This window comes from Dendrobates tinctorius, unplaced genomic scaffold, assembly GCF_039654945.1.
Source record: "Dendrobates tinctorius isolate UK_male_01 unplaced genomic scaffold, ASM3965494v1 ptg000378l, whole genome shotgun sequence".
Taxonomy (NCBI): Eukaryota; Metazoa; Chordata; class Amphibia; order Anura; family Dendrobatidae; genus Dendrobates; species Dendrobates tinctorius.
In genome coordinates this window covers 439847-465775 of record NW_027362044.1, presented here as the reverse complement: position 1 = coordinate 465775, position 25929 = coordinate 439847, and the positions used below count along the sequence as shown (strand labels likewise).

At 46.6% G+C, this 25929-nt stretch overlaps 1 protein-coding gene across 5 annotated transcripts in view; it reads right to left on the bottom strand.

Moving 5' to 3' along the window:
* RECQL4 (RecQ like helicase 4) overlaps nucleotides 1-25929 on the bottom strand; it is a 268983-nt gene that overhangs the window by 190222 nt on the left and 52832 nt on the right. For all 5 annotated transcript variants that reach the window (XM_073563098.1, XM_073563093.1, XM_073563095.1 and 2 more), the window contains 4 exons: nucleotides 7781-8664; nucleotides 7611-7710; nucleotides 7313-7442; nucleotides 7104-7214 (listed from right to left, as the gene is read on the bottom strand). In XM_073563098.1, coding sequence (XP_073419199.1) covers nucleotides 7104-7214; nucleotides 7313-7442; nucleotides 7611-7710; nucleotides 7781-8664 — 1225 coding nt within the window. The remainder of the gene's footprint in view (nucleotides 1-7103; nucleotides 7215-7312; nucleotides 7443-7610; nucleotides 7711-7780; nucleotides 8665-25929) is intronic.

Genomic DNA, 25929 nt, shown 5'->3' with positions numbered 1-25929 from the left:
GCAGAAATCCAGAAAAACAAAGCAAAAACAAAGTCAAAGCACAAAAGCAAAAGGCCGAGCAGCAAACTTAGCTTTGGAGGAGCAGGAATTCAGACTGGTCTCCAAGGATCCCACAGAGAAATCACCCGCAGGGCAGAAGGGCGTCGGCAGCCTTATATCCAATCCGTAACTCCACTCAGCCAGTCCTCATCATCAGCCTCAGGTGTTTGACAATCAGGCTCACTACCTTTCTTAACCAGAAGAGGGAGTTCCTCGGGCCTCAGTAATGAAGGGGAAAATGAACTCACAACAGGGTCCCACATCAGTACAGGAGCAGTGATCACACATTACACATGACGAGGTGAGTGGTCCCTGTTGTGAGTTCATTCTCTGGTTCACCAGTTGTGAGTTCTCCTTCCAGACTCCCTCTGGTGGTAACAGGAGGTAGTGAGGCTGATTTGATAGGTGGAGATTGCCACCTGAGAATGAGGATGACGATTGGACCTCAGGAGTCTCAGATTGGATTTAAGACAGCCAACACCCTATTCAGTTGCTGGTGATTCCTTCTGGCTTGTCAGCTCTTGGTTTTCAGCTCTATTCCAGTCATCTAAAGCTAAGTTTTTCGGTTAATGTTCACACTTGATTTTGCATATATAGGAAGGAGAGAAGTCCGGCTTTCAGGATCGCGCTGTTCCAGTCCAAAGTTCACAAGGAGTTAATCCAAGGACCAAGCAGTGATTATAACTTTCTTTTTATTCCTGATTGCTGCAGTTCATCAGATCCTACCCATTTGTGCTTATGGTTGTTGTGTTCCACACAACTGAACCAGGTGAGTGGATCCATATCTGTGAAACGTTTATATCATTGGATAAGACCCTATTGTGCGCTTCTGTCTCCCCCTTTTTTTATAGTTCACACTTGATTTTGTTGGTCTATTCAGTTTTTTGTGTGGTCAGCCAGCCCCGGATGGGGGCTGTGCTGAATTTCCACTCTTATTTATCAGTATTTTGCTTTTTGTCCCTTACAGGTTTGGTCTCTTTTTGCTCTGTCTCAGAATATTTCAGAGTGCTGATATAGTGGAAGTCTAGTGACTTCAGGGTTAATTCTGCTATCAGAAGTGTTGGACATTATTTTTGTAGGGTTTTTTGCAGGTTGCAGACAGTGTCTTTCCTTTCTGGTTAGTTTGGGCCCCATGGTTTGCTCAGCCTATTTTCCTGCCCGTGTTTGTGCCTTCATCTTGTTTCACGTCAATACATGTGTGGGAGCTATCTATTCCTTTGGGGTCTGCTCTGGGGCAGTTAGTTTTCCCCTTTTCATGCTTCAGGCTTATTTAGTCCTCCGGCTGTGACGAAGCGTCTAGGAACATCGTAGGTACGCTCCACGGCTGCTGCTAGTTGTGTGGTAGGATCAGGGATCTGCATAGTTACCAACCTCTCTGGTTTTCTGTGACTTAGCTTGTTTTGCTTTTTTCTCCTCGGTGACCCATTCATAACAGAATCACCAGCCATACCGCAGATTCTAGGGTACTCAAAAGCAGGAAAAAGTTGTTAAAAAAAAAGGTCAGGATTTTTTTTTTTTTTTTATATATATATTTTTTCCTCTTTCTCTGGGGCCGTAGGAGGATTTTTTTTTTTCTTTTTCCTAATGGAGATTAAGCAATTGTCTGATCGTGTGGAGCAGCTGGCTGCTGAAGTGCAGGGAATTTCCACCTACCTTATTCAGTCACATGCTGCTGAACCTAAGAGCCCTACTCCTGATGTGTTTTCTGGGGATAGGTCTAAATTTCAGAATTTTAAGAATTGTAAATTATTTCTGGCCTTGAAGCCTAACTCATCGGGGAGCTCTGTGCAGCAGGTTAAAATTGTCATCTCCTTCCTGCGCAGCGATCCCCAGGATTGGGCTTTTTCTCTGACACCTGAAAATCCTATTCTGACTAATATGGATGCATTTTTTCAAGCCTTGGGGTTGTTGTATGATGAACCTAATGCTGTTGATCAAGCTGAGAGAACCCTGTTGGCATTAAACCAGGGTCAGGATTCTGCAGAGTTATACTGTCAAAAATTCCAAAAGTGGGCGGTCCTTACTACATGGAATGCATTGGCAGCTCTCTTTCGGAAGGGGTTATCAGAGACCGTAAAAGATGTTATGGTGGGATTTCCAGTTCCCTCTGGTCTGGATGATTCTATGTCATTAAGCATTCAAGTTGATCGGAGTTTACGTGAACATAAAACTACACGGGAGGCGCTGCCACCTTTTGAACAAACGTCTGAACCTATGCAAAGTGATGGGGTTTTGTCTAGGGCGCAACGTCAGGAGTTTAGAAGGTGTAATAAGCTGTGTTTTTTCTGTGGAGACGTCTCTCATACTATTTCTGTCTGCCCAAAACGAGAGAAACCTTTTGCACAAACATTTGCTGTGGGCAGTATACAACCTAAGTTTCTTTTGGCAATTACTCTGATCTGCTCCTTATCCACGTTTTCCACGAAGGTTTTTGTGGATTCAGGAGCAGCGTTGAATCTGATGGATTTGGACTTTGCTAAACGTTGTGGTTTTTCCATGACGCCTCTGCGGACGCCTATTCCTTTGAGGGGTATTGATGCTACTCCTTTGGCGGAGAATAAACCTCAGTTTTGGACCCAAGTGACAATGCGAGTTGCCCCAGATCACCAAGAAAATTGTAAATTTTTGGTGCTGCATAATTTGCATGATACTATTGTTCTGGGTTTTCCTTGGTTGCAATCTCATAATCCAGTTTTGGATTGGAAATCTGGGTCTGTGGTGAGTTGGGGTTGTCAGTGTGTTCTTAGGGACGCTCTTGTTTTCTCCACCTCTCCTCAGTCTCATGATATTCCTGATTATCTAGCCGATTTTTCTGATGTATTTAGTGAGAGCAAGTCTGCGTCTTTGCTTCCTCATAGGAGTTATAACTGTGCATTTGAGTTGATGACTGGGTGTAAATTTCCCAAGGGTCGGCTTTTCAACTTATCTGTTCCCGAACATGATGCTATGCGATCCTATATTAAGGAGTCATTGGAGAAGGGTCATATTAGACCATCCTCGTCACCTTTAGGTGCTGGGGTTTTTTTTGTGGCCAAGAAAGATGGTTCATTAAGACCGTGTATTGATTATCGTTCCCTTAACAAGATGACTGCTAAATATCAGTACCCGTTACCTCTGATGTCTGATTTATTCTCCAGAGTTAAGAGTGCCTGCTGGTTTACTAAGCTTGACCTCAGGGGGGGCGTATAATCTTATTCGCATCAAGCACGGGGATGAATGGAAGACGGCGTTTAATACTCCGGAGGGACATTTTGAGTACCTGGTGATGCCTTTTGGGCTCACTAATGCCCCTTCTGTCTTCCAGTCCTTTATGAATGATATTTTCCGTGACTTTGTGGATAAGTTTTTGATCACCTATCTGGATGATATTTTGATCTTTTCTAGTGATTGGGATTCTCATGTGGAACACGTCCGGACTGTGTTCCGGATTTTGAGGGAGAATTCCCTGTTTGTTAAGGGATCGAAATGCCTCTTTGGTCTACAGAGGATTTCATTTTTGGGATTTATCTCATCTCCATCGACTATTGAAATGGACCCGGTCAAGGTACAGACCATTTATGATTGGGTTCAGCCCATTTCTTTGAAGGCCCTCCAGAAGTTTTTGGGTTTTGCTAATTTCTATCGTAAATTTATAGGTAAATTTTTCTGGTATTGTCAAACCACTGACTGATCTGACCAAGAAGGGCGCTGATGTGCTGAATTGGTCTCCTGAGGCTGTCTCAGCATTTCAGGAGCTTAAGCAGAGATTTACTTCAGCTCCAGTTTTACAGCAACCTGATGTCTCACTTCCATTTCAGGTGAAGGTAGATGCTTCTGAGATTGGTGCAGGAGCTGTTTTGTCCCAAAAAGACCCTGTGGCTTCTAAGATGAATCCCTGTGCCTTCTTTTATAGAAAGTTCTCCCCATCTGAACGCAACTATGACGTGGGGAATCGGGAATTGTTGGCCATGAAGTGGGCATTTGAGGAGTGGAGACATTGGTTGGAGGGAGCTAGACAAAAGTTGTGGTCCTCACCGATCACAAGAATTTGATTTATCTGGAGTCGGCCAAACGCTTGAATCCTAGACAGGCTAGATGGGCCTTGTTTTTCACGCGTTTTAATTTTGTGGTCTCTTTTCTTCCGGGCACTAAGAATGTTAAGGCAGACGCCCATTCTAGGAGTTTCTTTGCCGATTCTCTTAGCGTGACCGAGCCTACTACCATCCTAGATGAGGGGGTAGTTCTTTCTGCCATTTCGCCCGATTTGAGACGCGCCCTGGAGGAATTTCAGGAGGATAAACCTGAGCGTTGCCCTATGGGAAAATTGTATGTTCCTGACCAGTGGAGAAAGAGTGATGTATGAAATTCATTGCTCCGCATTGGCTGGTCATCCAGGTATTTTTGGTACCAGAGATTTGGTGAGTCAGTCTTTTTGGTGGCCTGCCTTATCTCGTGACGTCAGAAATTTTGTACAGTCCTGTGGGACTTGTTCTCGGTCTAAACCCTGTTCTCGTTCTAGTGGGTTGCTGATGCCCTTGCCGGTGCCCAAGAGGACATGGACCCATATCTCAATGGATTTTATTTCTGATCTTCCTGTCTCAGAGAATGACTTATCTGGGTGATTTGTGATAGATTCTCTAAGATGGTCCATCTTGTACCACTCCCAAAGTTGCCATCTTCCGCTGAGTTAGTGCCCTTGTTTTTACAACAGGTGGTTCGGTTACATGGGATTCCTGAGAACATTGTGTCCGACAGAGTCCAGTTTGTTTCCAGAGTCTGGAAAGCCTTTTGTTCCAAACTGGGAATTCAGTTATCCTTCTCCTCCGCGTTTCATCCCCAGACCAATGGACAGACTGAGAGAACAAACCAGACCGTGGAGTCTTATTTGAGATGTTTTATATCTGCTGATCAGGATGATTGGGTCTCATTTTTGCCCTTGGCCGAATTCGCACTGAACAATAGAGCTGGTTCTGCCACTTTGATGTCACCCTTTTTCTGTAATTTTGGGTTTCATCCTCGATTCTCTTCAGGGCAAGTGGAATCTTCGTCCTTCCCAGATGTGGACACTGTGGTTAAGAGAATGCAGCAGATATGGGGGACCAAGTGGTGGATAAGTTGTCACTCTCTCAGAAAAAGGCCCAGCGATTTTCCAACTGGCATAGGACAATTGGTCCCCGGTTTAAAGTGGGATGATATGGTTTGGTTGTCGTCTAAGAATATTCCTATGAAGGTTGCATCTCCTAAATTTAAGCCAAGATTTATTGGTCCTTATAAGATTTTGGAAATTCTTAATCCTGTTTCGTTTCGATTGGCTCTTCCAGTTACGTTCAAGATCCATAACGTATTTCACAAATCTCTGTTGAAGAGGTTTGTTGAGCCAGTGGTTCCTATGGCAGCACCTCCTGACCCTGTGTTGGTTGAAGGCAATGTGGAATATGAGGTAGAGAAAATATTGGATTCTCGTTTGGTTAGACGGAGACTCCAGTATTTGGTCAAATGGAAGGGTTATGGTCAGGAGGATAATTCTTGGGTCTCTGCCTCCGATATTCATGCCAATAGATTGGTTCGTGCTTTCACCGGGCCCATCCTGATCGGCCTGGTGGCGTGGATGAGGGTTCGGTGACCCCTCCTAAGACAGCCGACGCCCTATTCAGTTGCTGGTGATTCCTTCTGGCTTGTCAGCTCTTGGTTTTCAGCTCTGTTCCAGTCATCTAAAGCTAAATTTTTCTGCTAATGTTCACACTTGATTTTGTTGGTTCTATTCAGTTTTTTTGTGTGGTCAGCCAGCCCCGGCTGGGGGCTGTGCTGAATTTCCACTCTTATTTATAAGTATTTTGCCAATTTGCTTTTTGTCCCTTACTAGTTTGGTCTCTTTTTGCTCTGTCTCAGAATATTTCAGAGTGCTGATATAGTGGGAGAAGTCTAGTGACTTCAGGGTTAATTTTGCTATCAGAAGTGTTGGACATTATTTTTGTAGGGTTTTTTGCAGGTTGCAGACAGTGTCTTTCCTTTCTAGTTAGTTTGGGCCCCATCGTTTGCTCAGCCTATTTTCCTGCCTGTGTTTGTGCCTTCATCTTGTTTCACCGTCAATACATGTGTGGGAGCTATCTATTCCTTTGGGGTCTGCTCTGGGGCAGTTAGTTTTCCCCTTTTCATGCTTCAGGCTTATTTAGTCCTCCGGCTGTGACAAAGCGTCTAGGAACATCGTAGGTACACTCCACGGCTGCTGCTAGTTGTGTGGTAGGATCAGGGATCTGCAATCTGCATAGTTACCAACCTCTCTGGTTTTCTGTGACTTAGCTTGTTTTGCTTTTTTCTCCTCGGTGACCCATTCATAACAGGTCCCCACATCAGTACAGGAGCAGTGACCACACATTACACATGACGAGGTGAGGAGTCCCCACATCAGTACAGGAGCAGTGATCACACATGACGAGGTGAGGGGTCCCCACATCAGTACAGGAGCAGTGATCACACAATACACATGACGAGGTGAGGGGTCCCCACATCGGTACAAGAGCAGTGATCACACATTACACATGATGAGGTGAGGGGTCTCCAACATCAGTACAGGAGCAGTGATCACACATTACACATGATGAGGTGAGGGGTCTCCAACATCAGTACAGGAGCAGTGATCACACATTACACATGACGAGGTGAGGGGTCCACACATCAGTACAGGAGCAGTGATCACACATTACACACGACGAGGTGAGGGGTCCCCACATCAGTACAGGAGCAGTGATCACACATTACACACGACGAGGTGAGGGGTCCCCACATCAGTACAGGAGCAGTGATCACACATTACACACGACGAGGTGAGGGGTCCCCACATCAGTACAGGAGCAGTGATCACACATTACACACGATGAGGTGAGGGGTCCCCACATCAGTATAGAAGCAGTGATCACACATTACACATGACGAGTTGAGGGGTCTCCACATCAGTACAGGAGCAGTGATCACACATTACACATGACGAGGTGAAGGGTCTCCAACATCAGTACAGGGGCAATGATCACACATAAGGCACGGGGGGTCCCCGTTCCTCCATATTAATACAAAGGACGTCAAGATACCAGGTTCCGGTTGTAGCTGAGTGTTCGTCTTAAGCGCCACCTCTTCTAATGTTGGCAGCACGATATCCTCCTCCTCCACTGTGGCGTCTGACTCCCGGGGCAGTGGGACTCCTATGGAAGGATTAAGAAAGATTCTTATGTCCCTTGTCCACCGTAATAATCAACCAGAGATGTGGAAGGAGTTGAGGAATCTCAGCGGCTCCTTTTACCTCTCCCAGGACACTGTGAGGCCCAGTGTCCAAGCTGACCACAACGGAAGCAATTATCCTCATTGCGGCTAAAGGGTCTCCCACCTCCTCCAAACTGCTCCCCTTTCTTCTGCCACTTCTGCTTCCACATCTTAAAGAAAAACTTTCACCGGTGACCACATGCCATGTAAGATGATCAGCAAGAAAACGGCAAACCAGAAAAGGACAAACCGGAGGACGAGGGGCAGAGAAAAGAAGAAACAAAATAGAAGGGAAAAGATGCACGACAGAAGAGCGGGGCCTCCAGCGCCCATCTTACCTGTTTTCTCAACCTATGTCCATTTAGTGCAAACCCTTTGATAAAAGACTTCTTCTTCAGATTTATCCGTACATAGTTCCCAGACCGTTTTTGCAGTGACCTGTGAAGACATGACAATATTGTGACGCGAGAAGGGCAGATATGAAAGAAGTGTGGCTCTGGGTACATACCCGGGAATCTTTGTGGTGCTTCTAGTGACACTGTGCATGGTTCCCAGTTCATCCATCACTTCACCCAGAAGGTTTTCAGTGTCTTGGGCGGTAACCATTAGAGGATCGTCTAGGTATTTTCCACTAGTCTTGACCTTCTTTGAGGGCCTCTTGCTGTCTTTTACATGACATTTGTGTTCCTCAGACTCTGAATCTGTAAGGGTGTGTCTCAGTCTCTTTTCCATGGTTCTACCATTGTCTTCAGCTTTGCAGCTTTCTGATGACTCTCGATGTGCTGCCCCTGAAGGCAACTCACTAGGCTCAGGGCTGGATTTCATCTTATTTGGGACATAGCTCTTTGTGGATGACTCATCAGTGGTTGCCGGCTCCTTTATCTTGTGGACCCTCTCTTGCACAGTCTGTGTGTCCTGCCAGTCTGCCATTCTTTGCAGGGTAGGAGCCGTCTGCTTTGGTGATACCAGCATCCCCTGCTCTGGATTGACACCGCATGGGGACCTTGCTCGATCTAGTGATGACCTGTTAGGAGGTTTGGATTTTTGGCCTTTCCCGTCCCCGCTCCCTACATACGTGCACTGTTCTCTCCCCAGTTGCCGCTCACATCTCTCCAGCCATGCTGGATTTAGTGTGACCAGACGCTGACCCACTTTGGCTTGGAGGTGCTGTAGTTTCCTCCCAGGATTCTCTTGTGAGGAGAACGCCAATTGCAGTTTGTGGGGCTGGGTCATTGGGGAAAGATTTGCCAATTCATCCTTAGATCCTGGAGAATAGTCAGGAAGAACATCCATTGCAGGAGAATCAGCAGGAGGCAACCTGATGCCTTCTACTCTGGTAACGGTGGGGGGTGTCCGGGTTAGATACGACTTCTTCAGTGATACAGGGCGCTCCTACACAATAAGCCACATGAGAAGAGGAAGCAGGATAATGAGTACAGAAACGGCTACTGGCAACCAGAAGGAAAGCACAGGTCACTATATTGGGGATTGGGCCAGTGTGTCATAAGATGGAGAGATCGACATCGACAGAGAGAGAGAGAGATCGACATCGACAGAGAGAGAGAGAGATCGACATCGACAGAGAGAGAGAGAGAGAGAGAGATCGACAGAGAGAGAGAGAGAGAGATCGACAGAGAGAGAGAGAGAGAGATCGACAGAGAGAGAGAGAGAGATCGACAGAGAGAGAGAGAGAGAGAGAGAGAGATCGACAGAGAGATCGAGAGATCTCGAGATCTCGAGATCTCGACAGAGAGAGATCTCGACAGAGAGAGATCTCGACAGAGAGAGATCTCGACAGAGAGAGATCTCGACAGAGAGAGATCGAGAGATCGACAGAGAGAGAGATCGACAGAGAGAGAAAGAGAGAGATCGACAGAGAGAGAGATCGAGAGATCACGAGATCGAGAGATCTCGACAGAGAGAGAGAGAGATCTCGAGATCGAGAGATCTCGACAGAGAGAGAGAGATCTCGAGATCGAGAGATCTCGACAGAGAGAGAGAGAGAGAGAGATCGACAGAGAGAGAGAGAGAGATCGACAGAGAGAGAGAGAGAGAGATCGACAGAGAGAGAGAGAGAGAGATCGACAGATCGAGAGAGAGAGAGAGAGAGATCGACAGATCGAGAGAGAGAGAGAGAGAGATCGACAGATCGAGAGAGAGAGAGAGAGAGATCGACAGATCGAGAGAGAGAGAGAGAGAGAGAGATCGACAGATCGAGAGAGAGAGAGAGAGAGAGAGAGATCGACAGATCGAGAGAGAGAGAGAGAGAGAGAGATCGACAGATCGAGAGAGAGAGAGAGAGAGAGAGATCGACAGATCGAGAGAGAGAGAGAGAGAGATCGACAGATCGAGAGAGAGAGAGAGAGAGAGAGAGATCGACAGATCGAGAGAGAGAGAGAGAGAGATCGACAGATCGAGAGAGAGAGATCGACAGATCGAGAGAGAGAGAGAGAGAGATCGACAGATCGAGAGAGAGAGATCGACAGATCGAGAGAGAGAGAGAGAGATCGACAGATCGAGAGAGAGAGAGAGAGATCGACAGATCGAGAGAGAGAGAGAGAGATCGACAGATCGAGAGATCTCGACAGATCGAGAGATCTCGACAGAGAGAGAGAGAGAGATCGACAGAGAGAGAGAGAGAGATCGACAGAGAGAGAGAGAGAGAGAGAGAGAGAGATCGACAGAGAGAGAGAGAGAGAGAGATCGACAGAGAGAGAGAGAGAGAGAGAGAGAGAGATCGACAGAGAGAGAGAGAGAGAGAGAGAGATCGACAGAGAGAGAGAGAGAGAGAGAGAGATCGAGAGAGAGATCGAGAGATCGAGAGATCGACAGAGAGATCTCGAGATCTCGAGATCGAGAGATCTCGACAGAGAGAGAGAGAGATCTCGACAGAGAGAGAGAGAGATCTCGACAGAGAGAGAGAGAGATCTCGACAGAGAGAGAGAGAGATCTCGACAGAGAGATCTCGACAGAGAGAGATCGACAGAGAGAGATCGACAGAGAGAGATCGACAGAGAGAGAGAGATCGACAGAGAGAGAGAGATCGACAGAGAGAGAGATCGACAGAGAGAGAGATCGAGAGATCACGAGATCGAGAGATCTCGACAGAGAGAGAGAGAGATCTCGACAGAGAGAGATCGACAGAGAGAGAGAGAGATCGACAGAGAGAGAGAGAGATCGACAGAGAGAGAGAGAGATCGACAGAGAGAGAGAGATCGACAGAGAGAGAGAGATCGACAGAGAGAGAGAGAGATCTCGAGATCGAGAGATCTCGACAGAGAGAGAGAGAGATCTCGACAGAGAGAGATCGACAGAGAGAGATCGACAGAGAGAGATCGACAGAGAGAGATCGACAGAGAGAGATCGACAGAGAGAGAGAGAGAGAGAGAGAGAGAGAGAGAGATCGACAGAGAGAGAGAGAGATCGACAGAGAGAGAGAGATCGACAGAGAGAGAGAGAGATCGACAGAGAGAGAGAGAGATCGACAGAGAGAGAGATCGACAGAGAGAGAGAGAGAGATCGACAGAGAGAGAGAGAGATCGACAGAGAGAGATCGAGAGAGATCGACAGAGAGAGATCGAGAGAGATCGAGAGAGATCGAGAGATCGACAGAGAGATCGAGAGATCGAGAGAGATCGAGAGAGATCGAGAGAGATCGAGAGAGATCGACAGAGAGAGATCGACAGAGAGAGATCGACAGAGAGAGATCGACAGAGAGAGATCGACAGAGAGAGATCGACAGAGAGATCGACAGAGAGAGATCGAGAGATCGACAGAGATCGAGAGATCGAGAGAGAGATCGAGAGAGAGATCGAGAGAGATCGACAGAGAGAGAGAGAGATCGAGAGAGATCGAGAGAGAGAGAGAGAGATCGAGAGAGATCGAGAGAGATCGAGAGAGATCGACAGAGAGAGATCGAGAGATCGAGAGAGATCGAGAGATCGAGAGAGAGATCGAGAGATCGAGAGAGATCGAGAGATCGAGAGAGAGATCGAGAGAGAGATCGAGAGAGAGATCGACAGAGAGAGAGATCGACAGAGAGAGAGATCGACAGAGAGAGAGAGAGAGATCGACAGAGAGAGAGAGAGAGATCGACAGAGAGAGAGAGAGATCGACAGAGAGAGAGAGAGATCGACAGAGAGAGAGAGAGATCGACAGAGAGAGAGAGAGAGAGATCGAGAGATCTCGACAGATCTCGACAGATCGAGAGATCTCGACAGAGAGAGATCTCGACAGATCGAGAGATCTCGACAGAGAGAGAGAGAGAGAGATCTCGACAGAGAGAGAGAGAGAGAGATCTCGACAGAGAGAGAGAGAGAGATCTCGACAGAGAGAGAGAGAGAGATCTCGACAGAGAGAGAGAGAGAGATCTCGACAGAGAGAGAGAGAGAGATCGAGAGAGATCGAGAGAGATCGAGAGAGATCGAGAGAGATCGAGAGAGATCGAGAGAGATCGAGAGAGATCGAGAGAGATCGAGAGAGATCGAGAGAGATCGAGAGAGATCGAGAGAGATCGAGAGATCGAGAGAGATCGAGAGATCGAGAGAGAGAGATCTCGACAGAGAGAGAGAGATCTCGACAGAGAGAGAGAGATCTCGACAGAGAGAGAGAGATCTCGACAGAGAGAGAGAGATCTCGACAGAGAGAGAGAGATCTCGACAGAGAGATCGAGAGAGATCGACAGAGAGATCGAGAGAGATCGACAGAGAGATCGAGAGAGATCGACAGAGAGATCGAGAGAGATCGAGAGATCGAGAGAGATCTCGACAGAGAGAGAGAGATCTCGACAGAGAGAGAGAGATCTCGACAGAGAGAGAGAGATCTCGACAGAGAGAGAGAGATCTCGACAGAGAGAGAGAGATCTCGACAGAGAGATCGAGAGAGATCGACAGAGAGATCGAGAGAGATCGACAGAGAGATCGAGAGAGATCGACAGAGAGATCGAGAGAGATCGACAGAGAGATCGAGAGAGATCGACAGAGAGAGAGAGATCGAGAGATCTCGACAGATCGAGAGATCTCGACAGATCGAGAGATCTCGACAGAGATCGAGAGAGATCTCGACAGAGATCGAGAGAGATCTCGACAGAGATCGAGAGAGATCTCGACAGAGATCGAGAGAGATCTCGACAGAGATCGAGAGAGATCTCGACAGAGATCGAGAGAGATCTCGACAGAGATCGAGAGAGATCTCGACAGAGATCGAGAGAGATCTCGACAGAGATCGAGAGAGATCTCGACAGAGATCGAGAGAGATCTCGACAGAGATCGAGAGAGATCTCGACAGAGATCGAGAGAGATCTCGACAGAGATCGAGAGAGATCTCGACAGAGATCGAGAGAGATCTCGACAGAGATCGAGAGAGATCTCGACAGAGATCGAGAGAGATCTCGACAGAGATCGAGAGAGATCTCGACAGAGATCGAGAGAGATCTCGACAGAGATCGAGAGAGATCTCGACAGAGATCGAGAGAGATCTCGACAGAGATCGAGAGAGATATCGAGAGATCGAGAGAGATATCGAGAGATCGAGAGAGATATCGAGAGATCGAGAGAGATATCGAGAGATCGAGAGATCGAGAGATCGAGAGATCGAGAGATCGAGAGAGAGATCGAGAGAGATCGACAGAGAGAGAGAGAGATATCGACAGAGATCGAGAGAGATCTCGACAGAGATCGAGAGAGATCTCGACAGAGATCGAGAGAGATCTCGACAGAGATCGAGAGAGATATCGAGAGATCGAGAGAGATATCGAGAGATCGAGAGAGATATCGAGAGATCGAGAGATCGAGAGATCGAGAGATCGAGAGATCGAGAGATCTCGACAGAGAGAGAGAGAGATCTCGACAGAGAGAGAGAGAGATCTCGACAGAGAGAGAGAGAGATCTCGACAGAGAGAGATCGAGAGATCGACAGAGAGAGATCGACAGAGAGAGAGAGAGAGATCGACAGAGAGAGAGAGAGAGATCGACAGAGAGAGAGAGAGAGATCGACAGAGAGAGATCGACAGAGAGAGATCGACAGAGAGAGATCGACAGAGAGAGATCGACAGAGAGAGATCGACAGAGAGAGATCGACAGAGAGAGATCGACAGAGAGAGATCGACAGAGAGAGATCGACAGAGAGAGATCGACAGAGAGAGATCGACAGAGAGAGATCGACAGAGAGAGATCGACAGAGAGAGATCGACAGAGAGAGATCGACAGAGAGAGAGAGATCGACAGAGAGAGATCGACAGAGAGAGATCGACAGAGAGAGATCGACAGAGAGAGAGAGATCGACAGAGAGAGATCGACAGAGAGAGATCGACAGAGAGAGATCGACAGAGAGAGAGAGATCGACAGAGAGAGAGAGATCGACAGAGAGAGATCGACAGAGAGAGATCGACAGAGAGAGATCGACAGAGAGAGAGAGATCGACAGAGAGATCGACAGAGAGAGATCGACAGAGAGAGATCGACAGAGAGAGATCGACAGAGAGAGAGAGATCGACAGAGAGAGAGATCGACAGAGAGAGATCGACAGAGAGAGAGATCGACAGAGAGAGAGATCGACAGAGAGAGATCGACAGAGAGAGAGAGATCGACAGAGAGAGATCGACAGAGAGAGATCGACAGAGAGAGATCGACAGAGAGAGATCGACAGAGAGAGATCGACAGAGAGAGATCGACAGAGAGAGAGAGATCGACAGAGAGAGAGAGATCGACAGAGAGAGATCGACAGAGAGAGAGAGATCGACAGAGAGAGATCGACAGAGAGAGAGATCGACAGAGAGAGAGATCGACAGAGAGAGAGAGATCGACAGAGAGAGAGATCGACAGAGAGAGAGAGATCGACAGAGATCGAGAGAGATATCGAGAGATCGAGAGAGATATCGAGAGATCGAGAGAGATATCGAGAGATCGAGAGAGATATCGAGAGATCGAGAGATCGAGAGATCGAGAGATCGAGAGATCGAGAGAGAGATCGAGAGAGATCGACAGAGAGAGAGAGAGATATCGACAGAGATCGAGAGAGATCTCGACAGAGATCGAGAGAGATCTCGACAGAGATCGAGAGAGATCTCGACAGAGATCGAGAGAGATCTCGACAGAGATCGAGAGAGATATCGAGAGATCGAGAGAGATATCGAGAGATCGAGAGAGATATCGAGAGATCGAGAGATCGAGAGATCGAGAGATCGAGAGATCGAGAGATCTCGACAGAGAGAGAGAGAGATCTCGACAGAGAGAGAGAGAGATCTCGACAGAGAGAGAGAGAGATCTCGACAGAGAGAGATCGAGAGATCGACAGAGAGAGATCGACAGAGAGAGAGAGAGAGATCGACAGAGAGAGAGAGAGAGATCGACAGAGAGAGAGAGAGAGATCGACAGAGAGAGATCGACAGAGAGAGATCGACAGAGAGAGATCGACAGAGAGAGATCGACAGAGAGAGATCGACAGAGAGAGATCGACAGAGAGAGATCGACAGAGAGAGATCGACAGAGAGAGATCGACAGAGAGAGATCGACAGAGAGAGATCGACAGAGAGAGATCGACAGAGAGAGATCGACAGAGAGAGATCGACAGAGAGAGATCGACAGAGAGAGATCGACAGAGAGAGAGAGATCGACAGAGAGAGAGAGATCGACAGAGAGAGATCGACAGAGAGAGATCGACAGAGAGAGATCGACAGAGAGAGAGAGATCGACAGAGAGAGATCGACAGAGAGAGATCGACAGAGAGAGATCGACAGAGAGAGATCGACAGAGAGAGAGAGATCGACAGAGAGAGATCGACAGAGAGAGATCGACAGAGAGAGATCGACAGAGAGAGAGAGATCGACAGAGAGATCGACAGAGAGAGATCGACAGAGAGAGATCGACAGAGAGAGATCGACAGAGAGAGAGAGATCGACAGAGAGAGAGATCGACAGAGAGAGATCGACAGAGAGAGAGATCGACAGAGAGAGAGATCGACAGAGAGAGATCGACAGAGAGAGAGAGATCGACAGAGAGAGATCGACAGAGAGAGATCGACAGAGAGAGATCGACAGAGAGAGATCGACAGAGAGAGATCGACAGAGAGAGATCGACAGAGAGAGAGAGATCGACAGAGAGAGATCGACAGAGAGAGATCGACAGAGAGAGAGAGATCGACAGAGAGAGAGAGATCGACAGAGAGAGAGAGATCGACAGAGAGAGATCGACAGAGAGAGAGAGATCGACAGAGAGAGATCGACAGAGAGAGAGATCGACAGAGAGAGAGATCGACAGAGAGAGAGAGATCGACAGAGAGAGAGATCGACAGAGAGAGAGAGATCGACAGAGAGAGATCGACAGAGAGAGAGAGATCGACAGAGAGAGATCGACAGAGAGAGATCGACAGAGAGAGATCGACAGAGAGAGATCGACAGAGAGAGAGAGATCGACAGAGAGATCGAGAGATCGAGAGATCGAGAGATCGAGAGATCGAGAGATCGAGAGATCGAGAGATCGAGAGATCGAGAGATCGAGAGATCGAGAGATCGAGAGATCGACAGAGATCTCGAGATCTCGAGATCGAGAGATCTCGACAGAGAGAGAGAGAGATCTCGACAGAGAGAGAGAGAGATCTCGACAGAGAGAGAGAGAGATCTCGACAGAGAGATCTCGACAGAGAGAGATCGACAGAGAGAGATCGACAGAGAGAGAGAGATCGACAGAGAGAGAGAGATCGACAGAGAGAGAGATCGACAGAGAGAGAGATCGAGAGATCACGAGATCGAGAGATCTCGACAGAGAGATCTCGACAGAGAGAGATCGACAGAGAGAGATCGACAGAGAGAGAGAGATCGACAGAGAGAGAGAGATCGACAGAGAGAGAGATCGACAGAGAGAGAGATCGAGAGATCACGAGATCGAGAGATCTCGACAGAGAGAGAGAGAGATCTCGACAGAGAGAGATCGACAGAGAGAGAGAGAGATCGACAGAGAGAGAGAGATCTCGACAGAGAGAGAGAGAGAGAGATCGAGAGATCGAGAGAGAGATCGAGAGAGAGATCGACAGAGAGAGAGATCGACAGAGAGAGAGATCGACAGAGAGAGAGAGAGAGATCGACAGAGAGAGAGAGAGAGATCTCGAGAGAGATCGAGAGAGATCGAGAGAGATCGAGAGAGATCGAGAGAGATCGAGAGAGATCGAGAGAGATCGAGAGAGATCGAGAGAGATCGAGAGAGATCGAGAGATCGAGAGAGATCGAGAGATCGAGAGAGATCGAGAGAGATCGAGAGAGAGAGATCTCGACAGAGAGAGAGAGATCTCGACAGAGAGAGAGAGATCTCGACAGAGAGAGAGAGATCGACAGAGAGAGAGAGATCGACAGAGAGAGAGAGATCGACAGAGAGATCGACATCGACAGAGAGATCGACATCGACAGAGAGATCGACATCGACAGAGAGATCGACATCGACAGAGAGATCGACATCGACAGAGAGATCGACATCGACAGAGAGATCGACATCGACAGAGAGATCGACATCGACAGAGAGATCGACATCGAGATCGACATCGACATCGACATCGAGATCGACATCGAGATCGACATCGAGATCGACATCGAGATCGACATCGAGATCGACATCGAGATCGACATCGAGATCGACATCGAGATCGACATCGAGATCGACATCGAGATCGACATCGAGATCGACATCGAGATCGACATCGAGATCGACATCGAGATCGACATCGAGATCGACATCGAGATCGACATCGAGATCGACATCGAGATCGACATCGAGATCGACATCGAGATCGACATCGAGATCGACATCGAGATCGACATCGAGATCGACATCGAGATCGACATCGAGATCGACATCGAGATCGACATCGAGATCGACATCGAGATCGACATCGAGATCGACATCGAGATCGACATCGAGATCGACATCGAGATCGACATCGAGATCGACATCGAGATCGACATCGAGATCGACATCGAGATCGACATCGAGATCGACATCGAGATCGACATCGAGATCGACATCGAGATCGACATCGAGATCGACATCGAGATCGACATCGAGATCGACATCGAGATCGACATCGAGATCGACATCGAGATCGACATCGAGATCGACATCGAGATCGACATCGAGATCGACATCGAGATCGACATCGAGATCGACATCGAGATCGACATCGAGATCGACATCGAGATCGACATCGAGATCGACATCGAGATCGACATCGAGATCGACATCGAGATCGACATCGAGATCGACATCGAGATCGACATCGAGATCGACATCGAGATCGACATCGAGATCGACATCGAGATCGACATCGAGATCGACATCGAGATCGACATCGAGATCGACATCGAGATCGACATCGAGATCGACATCGAGATCGACATCGAGATCGACATCGAGATCGACATCGAGATCGACATCGAGATCGACATCGAGATCGACATCGAGATCGACATCGAGATCGACATCGAGATCGACATCGAGATCGACATCGAGATCGACATCGAGATCGACATCGAGATCGACATCGAGATCGACATCGAGATCGACATCGAGATCGACATCGAGATCGACATCGAGATCGACATCGAGATCGACATCGAGATCGACATCGAGATCGACATCGAGATCGACATCGAGATCGACATCGAGATCGACATCGAGATCGACATCGAGATCGACATCGAGATCGACATCGAGATCGACATCGAGATCGACATCGAGATCGACATCGAGATCGACATCGAGATCGACATCGAGATCGACATCGAGATCGACATCGAGATCGACATCGAGATCGACATCGAGATCGACATCGAGATCGACATCGAGATCGACATCGAGATCGACATCGAGATCGACATCGAGATCGACATCGAGATCGACATCGAGATCGACATCGAGATCGACATCGAGATCGACATCGAGATCGACATCGAGATCGACATCGAGATCGACATCGAGATCGACATCGAGATCGACATCGAGATCGACATCGAGATCGACATCGACATCGACATCGACATCGACATCGACATCGAGATCGACATCGAGATCGACAGAGAGAGATAGAGAGAGATAGAGAGAGATAGAGAGAGATAGAGAGAGATAGAGAGAGATAGAGAGAGATAGAGAGAGATAGAGAGAGATAGAGAGAGATAGAGAGAGATAGAGAGAGATAGAGAGAGATAGAGAGAGATAGAGAGAGATAGAGAGAGATAGAGAGAGATAGAGAGAGATAGAGAGAGATAGAGAGAGATAGAGAGAGATAGAGAGAGATAGAGAGAGATAGAGAGAGATAGAGAGAGATAGAGAGAGATAGAGAGAGATAGAGAGAGATAGAGAGAGATAGAGAGAGATAGAGAGAGATAGAGAGAGATAGAGAGAGATAGAGAGAGATAGAGAGAGATAGAGAGAGATAGAGAGAGATAGAGAGAGATAGAGAGAGATAGAGAGAGAGATAGAGAGAGATAGAGAGAGATAGAGAGAGATAGAGAGAGATAGAGAGAGATAGAGAGAGATAGAGAGAGATCGAGAGATCTAGAGAGAGATCGAGAGAGAGATCGAGAGATCTAGAGAGAGATCTAGAGAGAGATCTAGAGAGAGATCTAGAGATCTAGAGAGAGATAGAGATAGAGAGAGATATAGAGAGAGATATAGAGAGAGATATAGAGAGAGATATAGAGAGAGATATAGAGAGAGATATAGAGAGAGATATAGAGAGAGATTTTTTTTTTCCTTCATCTTCATGGCCTTACCGAAACACTATTCAGGGTTAAAATCCCTGCCAGAGCAAATCTAATGGGCATGCGCAATACAAAATAGCGGACAGTCACTCCGAAAAATCGTTTCAGAGTCCGTCTCCTTCGCCCGGGAGCCACTAGAATTCTGACGGATCCGTCAAAAAACGGATCAGATAGATGACCGTCAGTCAAAATCCGCCGCTAATGTAAGTTTATGGGGGAAAAAACAGATCTGCCAAAAAAAGGGGCGGATCCGTTTTTTTCTAAAAGTGGCGGATTTTGACTGACGTCAAAAAACGGAAATGTGAAACAGGCCTTACTCAGCAGTACACAGAGGTAGAAAAACAGGAACACCGTCTTTAAATTTTCAGTTGGTTTAAATGGCGTTTTATATGGCGGTATAAACCAAAGTTAAAGTAAAAAACAGCCTTTCAGGCAAAAACTGGAAAAAAACAAAGAAAACAAAATGCTGCAACACAGTCAATACATTCACGGGTAGCAGCCCGCTCTGAAGCAACACAGGTTGCCTTTCCTCCTCAGGCCACAAACCACTGGAGGTCCTCTCCAGTCCTGCTGAAGGACTGCCTCTGGAGGCCAGCTATTTAAGCCCCAGACCACACCCTTGGTTGGAGATAAGTTTGACATCATCCCACCCACTCTATGGATGTCCACATAAAAGCCAGCCCATTATGAAAATTAACTTAACCCCTCACGGCACTTAGTGTAGTGGAGGAAAATACTCTGGGTTTCACATCACTGACGCCATTAAGCGTATTGACATATATCCCCCTCCAGTACTTTACAAGTCAATGTCATCTAGGTAGGCCACGGCATATTTCTTATGCGGAGCTAGGACTCGATCCATAGCCCTCTGGAAGGATGCTGGAGCCCCCTGCAGTCCAAAGGACATGCTGGTGTACTGGAAACACCCATCAGGGGTTGAGAAGGCAGTCTTTTCTTTGACACTTTGGGATATTGGGATCTCCCAGTAGCCCTTCATCAAGTCGAGGGCTGTAATGTACCCCGCGGTTCCTAGTCTCTCAAAGAGTTCGTCCACACGGGGCATTGGATACGCATCACATTTGGAGACCTCATTCAGCCTGGTAGTCTTTGCAAAACTGCCACTCACCGTCGGCCTTTGGCACGAGGACAATGGGACTCAACCATCCTCTTTTCAACTCATCAATTACCCAGAGGTCTAACATCCTCTTCACCTCATTTGCCATTACCGATCGACATGCTTTGGGATTTCTATAGGGCCTTAGGTTCACCCTTACATGCGGTTCTGTCAACATGTCATGCTCCACCACCTGTGTATGCCATGGCAACTCAGAGAACATTTCACGATTCTGATGCAACAGTTACCAACACTGTTGTCTCTGGGCCGGCATTAAAGTCTCTGCAACAGTGACATCGTCCACTGTGGCTCTGGGATAGGCTCTCAGGCAAGGGGTTTCCAGTGACTCACGATCTAGCCATGGCTTGAGCAAATTCACATGGTACATTTGGTGCATCTTTTTTCGACATGGCTAGTGTACCTTGTAATTCACTTCGCTGAGCTTTTCTACCACCTCCTATGGGCCTTGTCACTTGGCTAGGAACTTGCTAGTCAAGGGAATAAGCACTAGGATGCCTCAGCCTTGCCTGTGTCTCCTATGCCTGGAAAAGATGCTCCTTCACGATCAGCATTACTTTCGCCATTTTCTCCTGTAACTGGGTTACTATGACGCTCCAGTGTGGCGTGACTTCGGCTTCCTTGGAGATGTCAACCATAAAGGAGATGGAATGGCAGGAAGCCAGTAGAGGCTTGAGGAACTTCTCTGAGAAAAGCAGTAACGTTAACAGATCGTCCCAGTATCGACCGTTCTTCTCAATGACCTTCTTGAACATCGCCTTTAAGGTCTTATTGAAGCGCTCTACTAGGCTGCCTGTCTGCGGATGACTAACTGAGGTTCGCGGCTGGGCAATCTGAAGGACCTTACACAACTCCCTCATTACTTTGCTCATGAAAGGGGTTCCCTGGTCTGTCAAAATCTCCTTTGGCAGACCTGTCCATGCAAAAATATGGACAAGTTCCTGGGCGATACTCTTGGCCGAAGTGTTTCTTAGTGGTACTGCTTCAGGATACCAGGTCGCATATTCCATGAACACCAAGATGTATTGATGCCCTTGTGCAGATTTAACTAGCAGACCCACAAGATCCATGGCAATCTTCTCAAATGGGAACTATCACGGGTAACGGAACTAGGGGACTTCGTAAGAGAGACGATTGAGCAGTTATCTGGCAGGTGGGGCTGCACCTACAAATAACTTAGGGTCTCCCGGTAACACCCCAGCCAATAGAAACTCTGCATCATTCTTCTCCTGCATTTTCTCTACCCCCACGTCCCCCCAAAACATGTGAATGGGCCATGTCTAAAACCTTTCATTGGTAAGGACCTGGAACCAACAGCTGTTCCACTATCTCCCCTACCCTCAAGTGTGGTCACCCAACACAGTAACTCACCAGTGACGGCAAAGTATGGCAACCTGGTGTCAGCCCCTCACCCTTGATCATCCCCATCTATCACAGACACATTTTCGAATGCCCTTTTTAAGATCCCGCATTTGAGCAGAGCTAAAATTTTCCCCAGACACCCCCAGTTCAAGAACCTCGGCCTCACTGGCCATGGTCTCACCAGGACACACAAGAGAATCATAGAATCGTAGAGTTGGAAGGGACCTCCTGGGCCATCTGGTCCAACCCCCTGCTCAAAGCAGGATTCGCTAAATCATTCCAGTCAGATGTCTGTCCAGCCTCTGTTTGAAGACTTCCATTGAAGGAGAACTCACCACTTCTCGTGGCAGCTTGTTCCACTCATTGATCACTCTAACTGTCAAAAAGTTTTTACTAATATCTAATCTGTGTCTCCTCCCATTCAGTTTCATTCCATTGCTTCTAGTCTTTCCTTGTGCAAATGAGAATAAAAATGATCCTTCTACAATGTGACAGCCCTTTAGATATTTGTAGACAGCTATTAAGTCTCCTCTCAGTCTTCTCTTTTGCAAGCTAAACATTCCCAAATCCTGCAACCTTTCCTCATAAGACAGGGTTTGCAGACCGGTCACCATTCTGGTCGCTCTTTTCTGAACTTGCTCCAGTTTGTTGATGTCTTTTTTAAAATGTGGTGCCCAAAACTGAACACAATATTCCAGATGAGGTCTGACCAAAGAGGAGTAGAGGGAAATAATGACTTCACGTGATCTAGACTGTATGCTTCTGTTAATACATCCTAGAATTGCACTTGCCTTTTTTGCTGCTGCATCACACTGTTGACTCATTCAGTCTGTGATCTATTAGTATACCCAAGTCTTTTTCACATGTGCTGTTGCTCAGCCCTATTCCTCCCATTCTGTATATGCTTTTTTCATTTTTATTGCCCAGATGTAGTACTTTGCATTTTTCCCTGTTAAAAACCATTCTGTTAGTTGCTGCCCACTTCTCCAGTTTATTTATATCTTTTTGAATCCTCTCTCTCTTCTCTAGTATTAGCTATCCCTCCTAGCTTTGTGTCATCAGCAATTTTAATCTGTTTACCCTCAATTCCTTCATCTAAATCGTTGATAAAGATGTTGAAAAATACAGGGCCCAGGACAGAGCCTTGTGGTACCCCACTTGAGACATTCTTCCAACTGGATGTGCAGCCATTTACGACCACTCTTTGGGTCCGATCACTAAGCCAGTTATGAATCCACCTAACAGTTGCCTTGTCCATTCCATACTTAGTCATTTTTTCAATAAGGATTGTATGAGATACTTTGTCAAATGCTTTGCTGAAGTCAAGATATACTATCTTTTTTTTTTAATCAGATAAATTTTTATTAAATGATAACAAGTATATCATATGACATCAAGCAGTTGTTCACATATAATCATAAATTTTTATTAACAAAACCCCCCCCCCCTTCCCCCCCTATCCCCCCCTCCGAGAAGATATACTATATCTACAGCATTTCCTTGATCCACCCAATCAGTGATTCCGTCATAGAAGGAAATTAAGTTAGTCTGACATGACTTATTAGTTACAAACCCATGCTTACTCTGTTTAACCACTTCATTCTTATCCAGGTACTGACATACATGTTGTTTAATAATTTGCTCAAAGATCTTTCCTGGTATAGAAGTCAGACTCACCGGCCTATAGTTGCCTGGGTCCACCTTCTTCCCCTTTTTGAAGATAGGAACAACATTTGCTCTTCTCCAGTCTTCTGGGACTTCTCCTGTTCTCCAAGAATTTTCAAAGATTATGGAGAGGGGTTCAAAAATTTCTTCTGCTATCTCCTTCAGTACTCTGGGGTGTAATGCATCTGGACCTGGAGACTTGAATTCATTTAGGTTAGCTAAGTGCATCCTCACTATATTTCTGTTTATAGATATCCTGGATTCTTCTATTCCCTTAATAGGACAGTGAAGCACAGTTGATGTTACATTTCCTTTCTGAGAGAAAACAGATGCAAAATAGGAATTTAAAAGTTCGGCCTTCTCAACATCCTGTCTTACCATTTCATCATTTTCATCCTGTAAAAATCCTATAGCATCTTTGACTTTTCTTTTACTTTTGACATATCCCCAAAATCCTTTATTATTGCTTTTAACATCTCTTGCAAGCCTCAATTCATTGTCAGCTTTAGATAATCTGATTTGTGCCCTGCAGGTTCTGCAGACAGCATTATATTCTTCTTTAGATATGCCTCCCTCTTTCCATTTTATAAACATTTTTTTCTTCCTTTTTAGCATGTGCTTAAGGTCTGTGTTCATCCATCCTGGCTTCCTTAACTGCTTCCTATTCTTCCCTCTTTTCGGAATTGTTAACAATTGTGCTTTGAGAATTTCATTTTTCAAGATTTCCCATCCTTCCTGGACATTTTTGTCTTTAAGGATATCCAACCATTGGATCCCTCCAATTCTCTTTCTGAAGCCCTTAAAATCTGCCTTTCTGAAATCTAACCTTGACGTCTGAGTCTTCACAGGTCTTCCTCCTCTAGTTATCCAAAATTCTAAAATAGCATGGTCGCTACCTCCTAGGGTCCCAGCCACTTTTACCTCCTCAACCATTTCCTCCCTGTTTATAAGGATTAGATCCAAGGTAGCAGTTCCCCTTGTTTTCTCCCCCACCTTTTGGAAGATAAAGTTGTCAGCAAGAGAGGATAAGAATTTCCTTGACCTGTTAGTTTTGCCTGAGAGAGATTCCCAACAAATGTCTGGATAGTTGAAATCTCCCATGACAACTATGTCATATTTTTTGGAGAACTTGGCCATTTGATGCATAAAGAGTTCATCCATATCTTCAGCTTGCACAGGCGGCCTGTAGTAGTAAATGCGTTTCTAACATACAATGCGATATACGCGTTTCTAACATACAATGCAACACCTCCTCCTTGTTTATCAAGTCTGTTTCTTGCAAATAAGTTGTATCCTTCTAGTCTTGTATTCCAATCATGTGTATTGTCCCACCAAGTTTCAATGATTCCAATGACATCATATTTCTTTTCCTGTGTTAGTAGTTCCAATTCTCCTTGTTTGTTGCCCATGCTTTGTGCATTAGTATAGAAACATTTTAGTTTGTGATTGGTTTCTCTTTCTCCAATATTTGTATAAATTAGATTCTTTTGTCTTTGTTCTTCCTTTCCACTTCTAATAGCAGAGTTCTCAATAGCATTTGTCAGGTGTATGGCTTTTTCTGGTCTTTTGCTTCCCTTCCCATGTTGTTCTAGTTTAAAGCTCTCCTTACAAGTGTAGCAAGGCGACTTCCAAATACATGTTTTCCAGTCTTCGTAAGGTGCACACCATCTCTAGCAAGTAGTCCATCGTAAAGGTAATTCACTCCGTGATCCAGAAATCCAAAATCGCTGCTGACGAGGAACTCTTCCACCTCTGGCTGTGACAGGGATTTATCAGGTTTGAACTGGCATCTGTCTGAGTTACTTAGCATCCCCGCCTTTCTCCAAAAGTCAAAAAACAGGCTGAAGTCCCACCCGATTATCACAGGTTGTAGTAAGTCTTTCACAACCCCAACCTCATGGGACTCAGTACCCCGGACTGTCTTTATCGACACTCTGGCGAAGGGATAGTCCTTGGCATCCCTGTGGATACAGAGGATGCCCATGTGTTTTCCTGGGATCAACGAGTGTGACCCTTATCAGGTTCAACAAATTCCTTGAGTCCAACAGTCCTGACACCAGCACCCCATTTATGGTCACGGGACATGACTGATCCTGCTCCGGGCTCATAGCCCACACTGCAAGCGGGATAAGCATAGTACAAGCACCGCCTGCCTAGGCTACATTCCTTCTGCTCGGAAGACATAGGACAATGGGCCTAACCCTAATGTGAGACTAGCAGCTAGGCACGTTTATTGCCCTAACCAGATAAATCCGGTCTGTCTCAAGCACATGGCAATCCAATGTCTCTTTATTAATTTCAGATCAAATTTAGTAACGCAGATTAAGCAGGGAAGCAGGGCAAATATATTTTTGGAATCTGCATCCTGAAAGCTATCCACAGTGGTGTTTTTTGACTTATGCACGCATCAGGAGCTGAGGAAAGGGTTCCTGCCTTCCCCTAGCTGGCAGATAGTTCATGTTTGGCAGCAATAGAAAGCTAATTTCATAATAAGATTATAGCCCTGCCGCCACTCTATGAGCCTCGCAGTCAGAGTTCTGGTACTTATGAGTTTTCTAGTAACTATCAAAAGGTGAGTGCTTTCCCTAGCTCCATCCACCCAGTGAGGTCATGGGACAAAGGGTATAAGGCTATAAAGCCCAACTAGTAAGTTGTCTTCTTGTCCGGGGGAATCAGCTAGAAGAGGCTGTGCATTTGGACCTGATGATTTGGGACGTTTTCCTTCTCCCAACCTCCACATGGAATGCCATTGACTG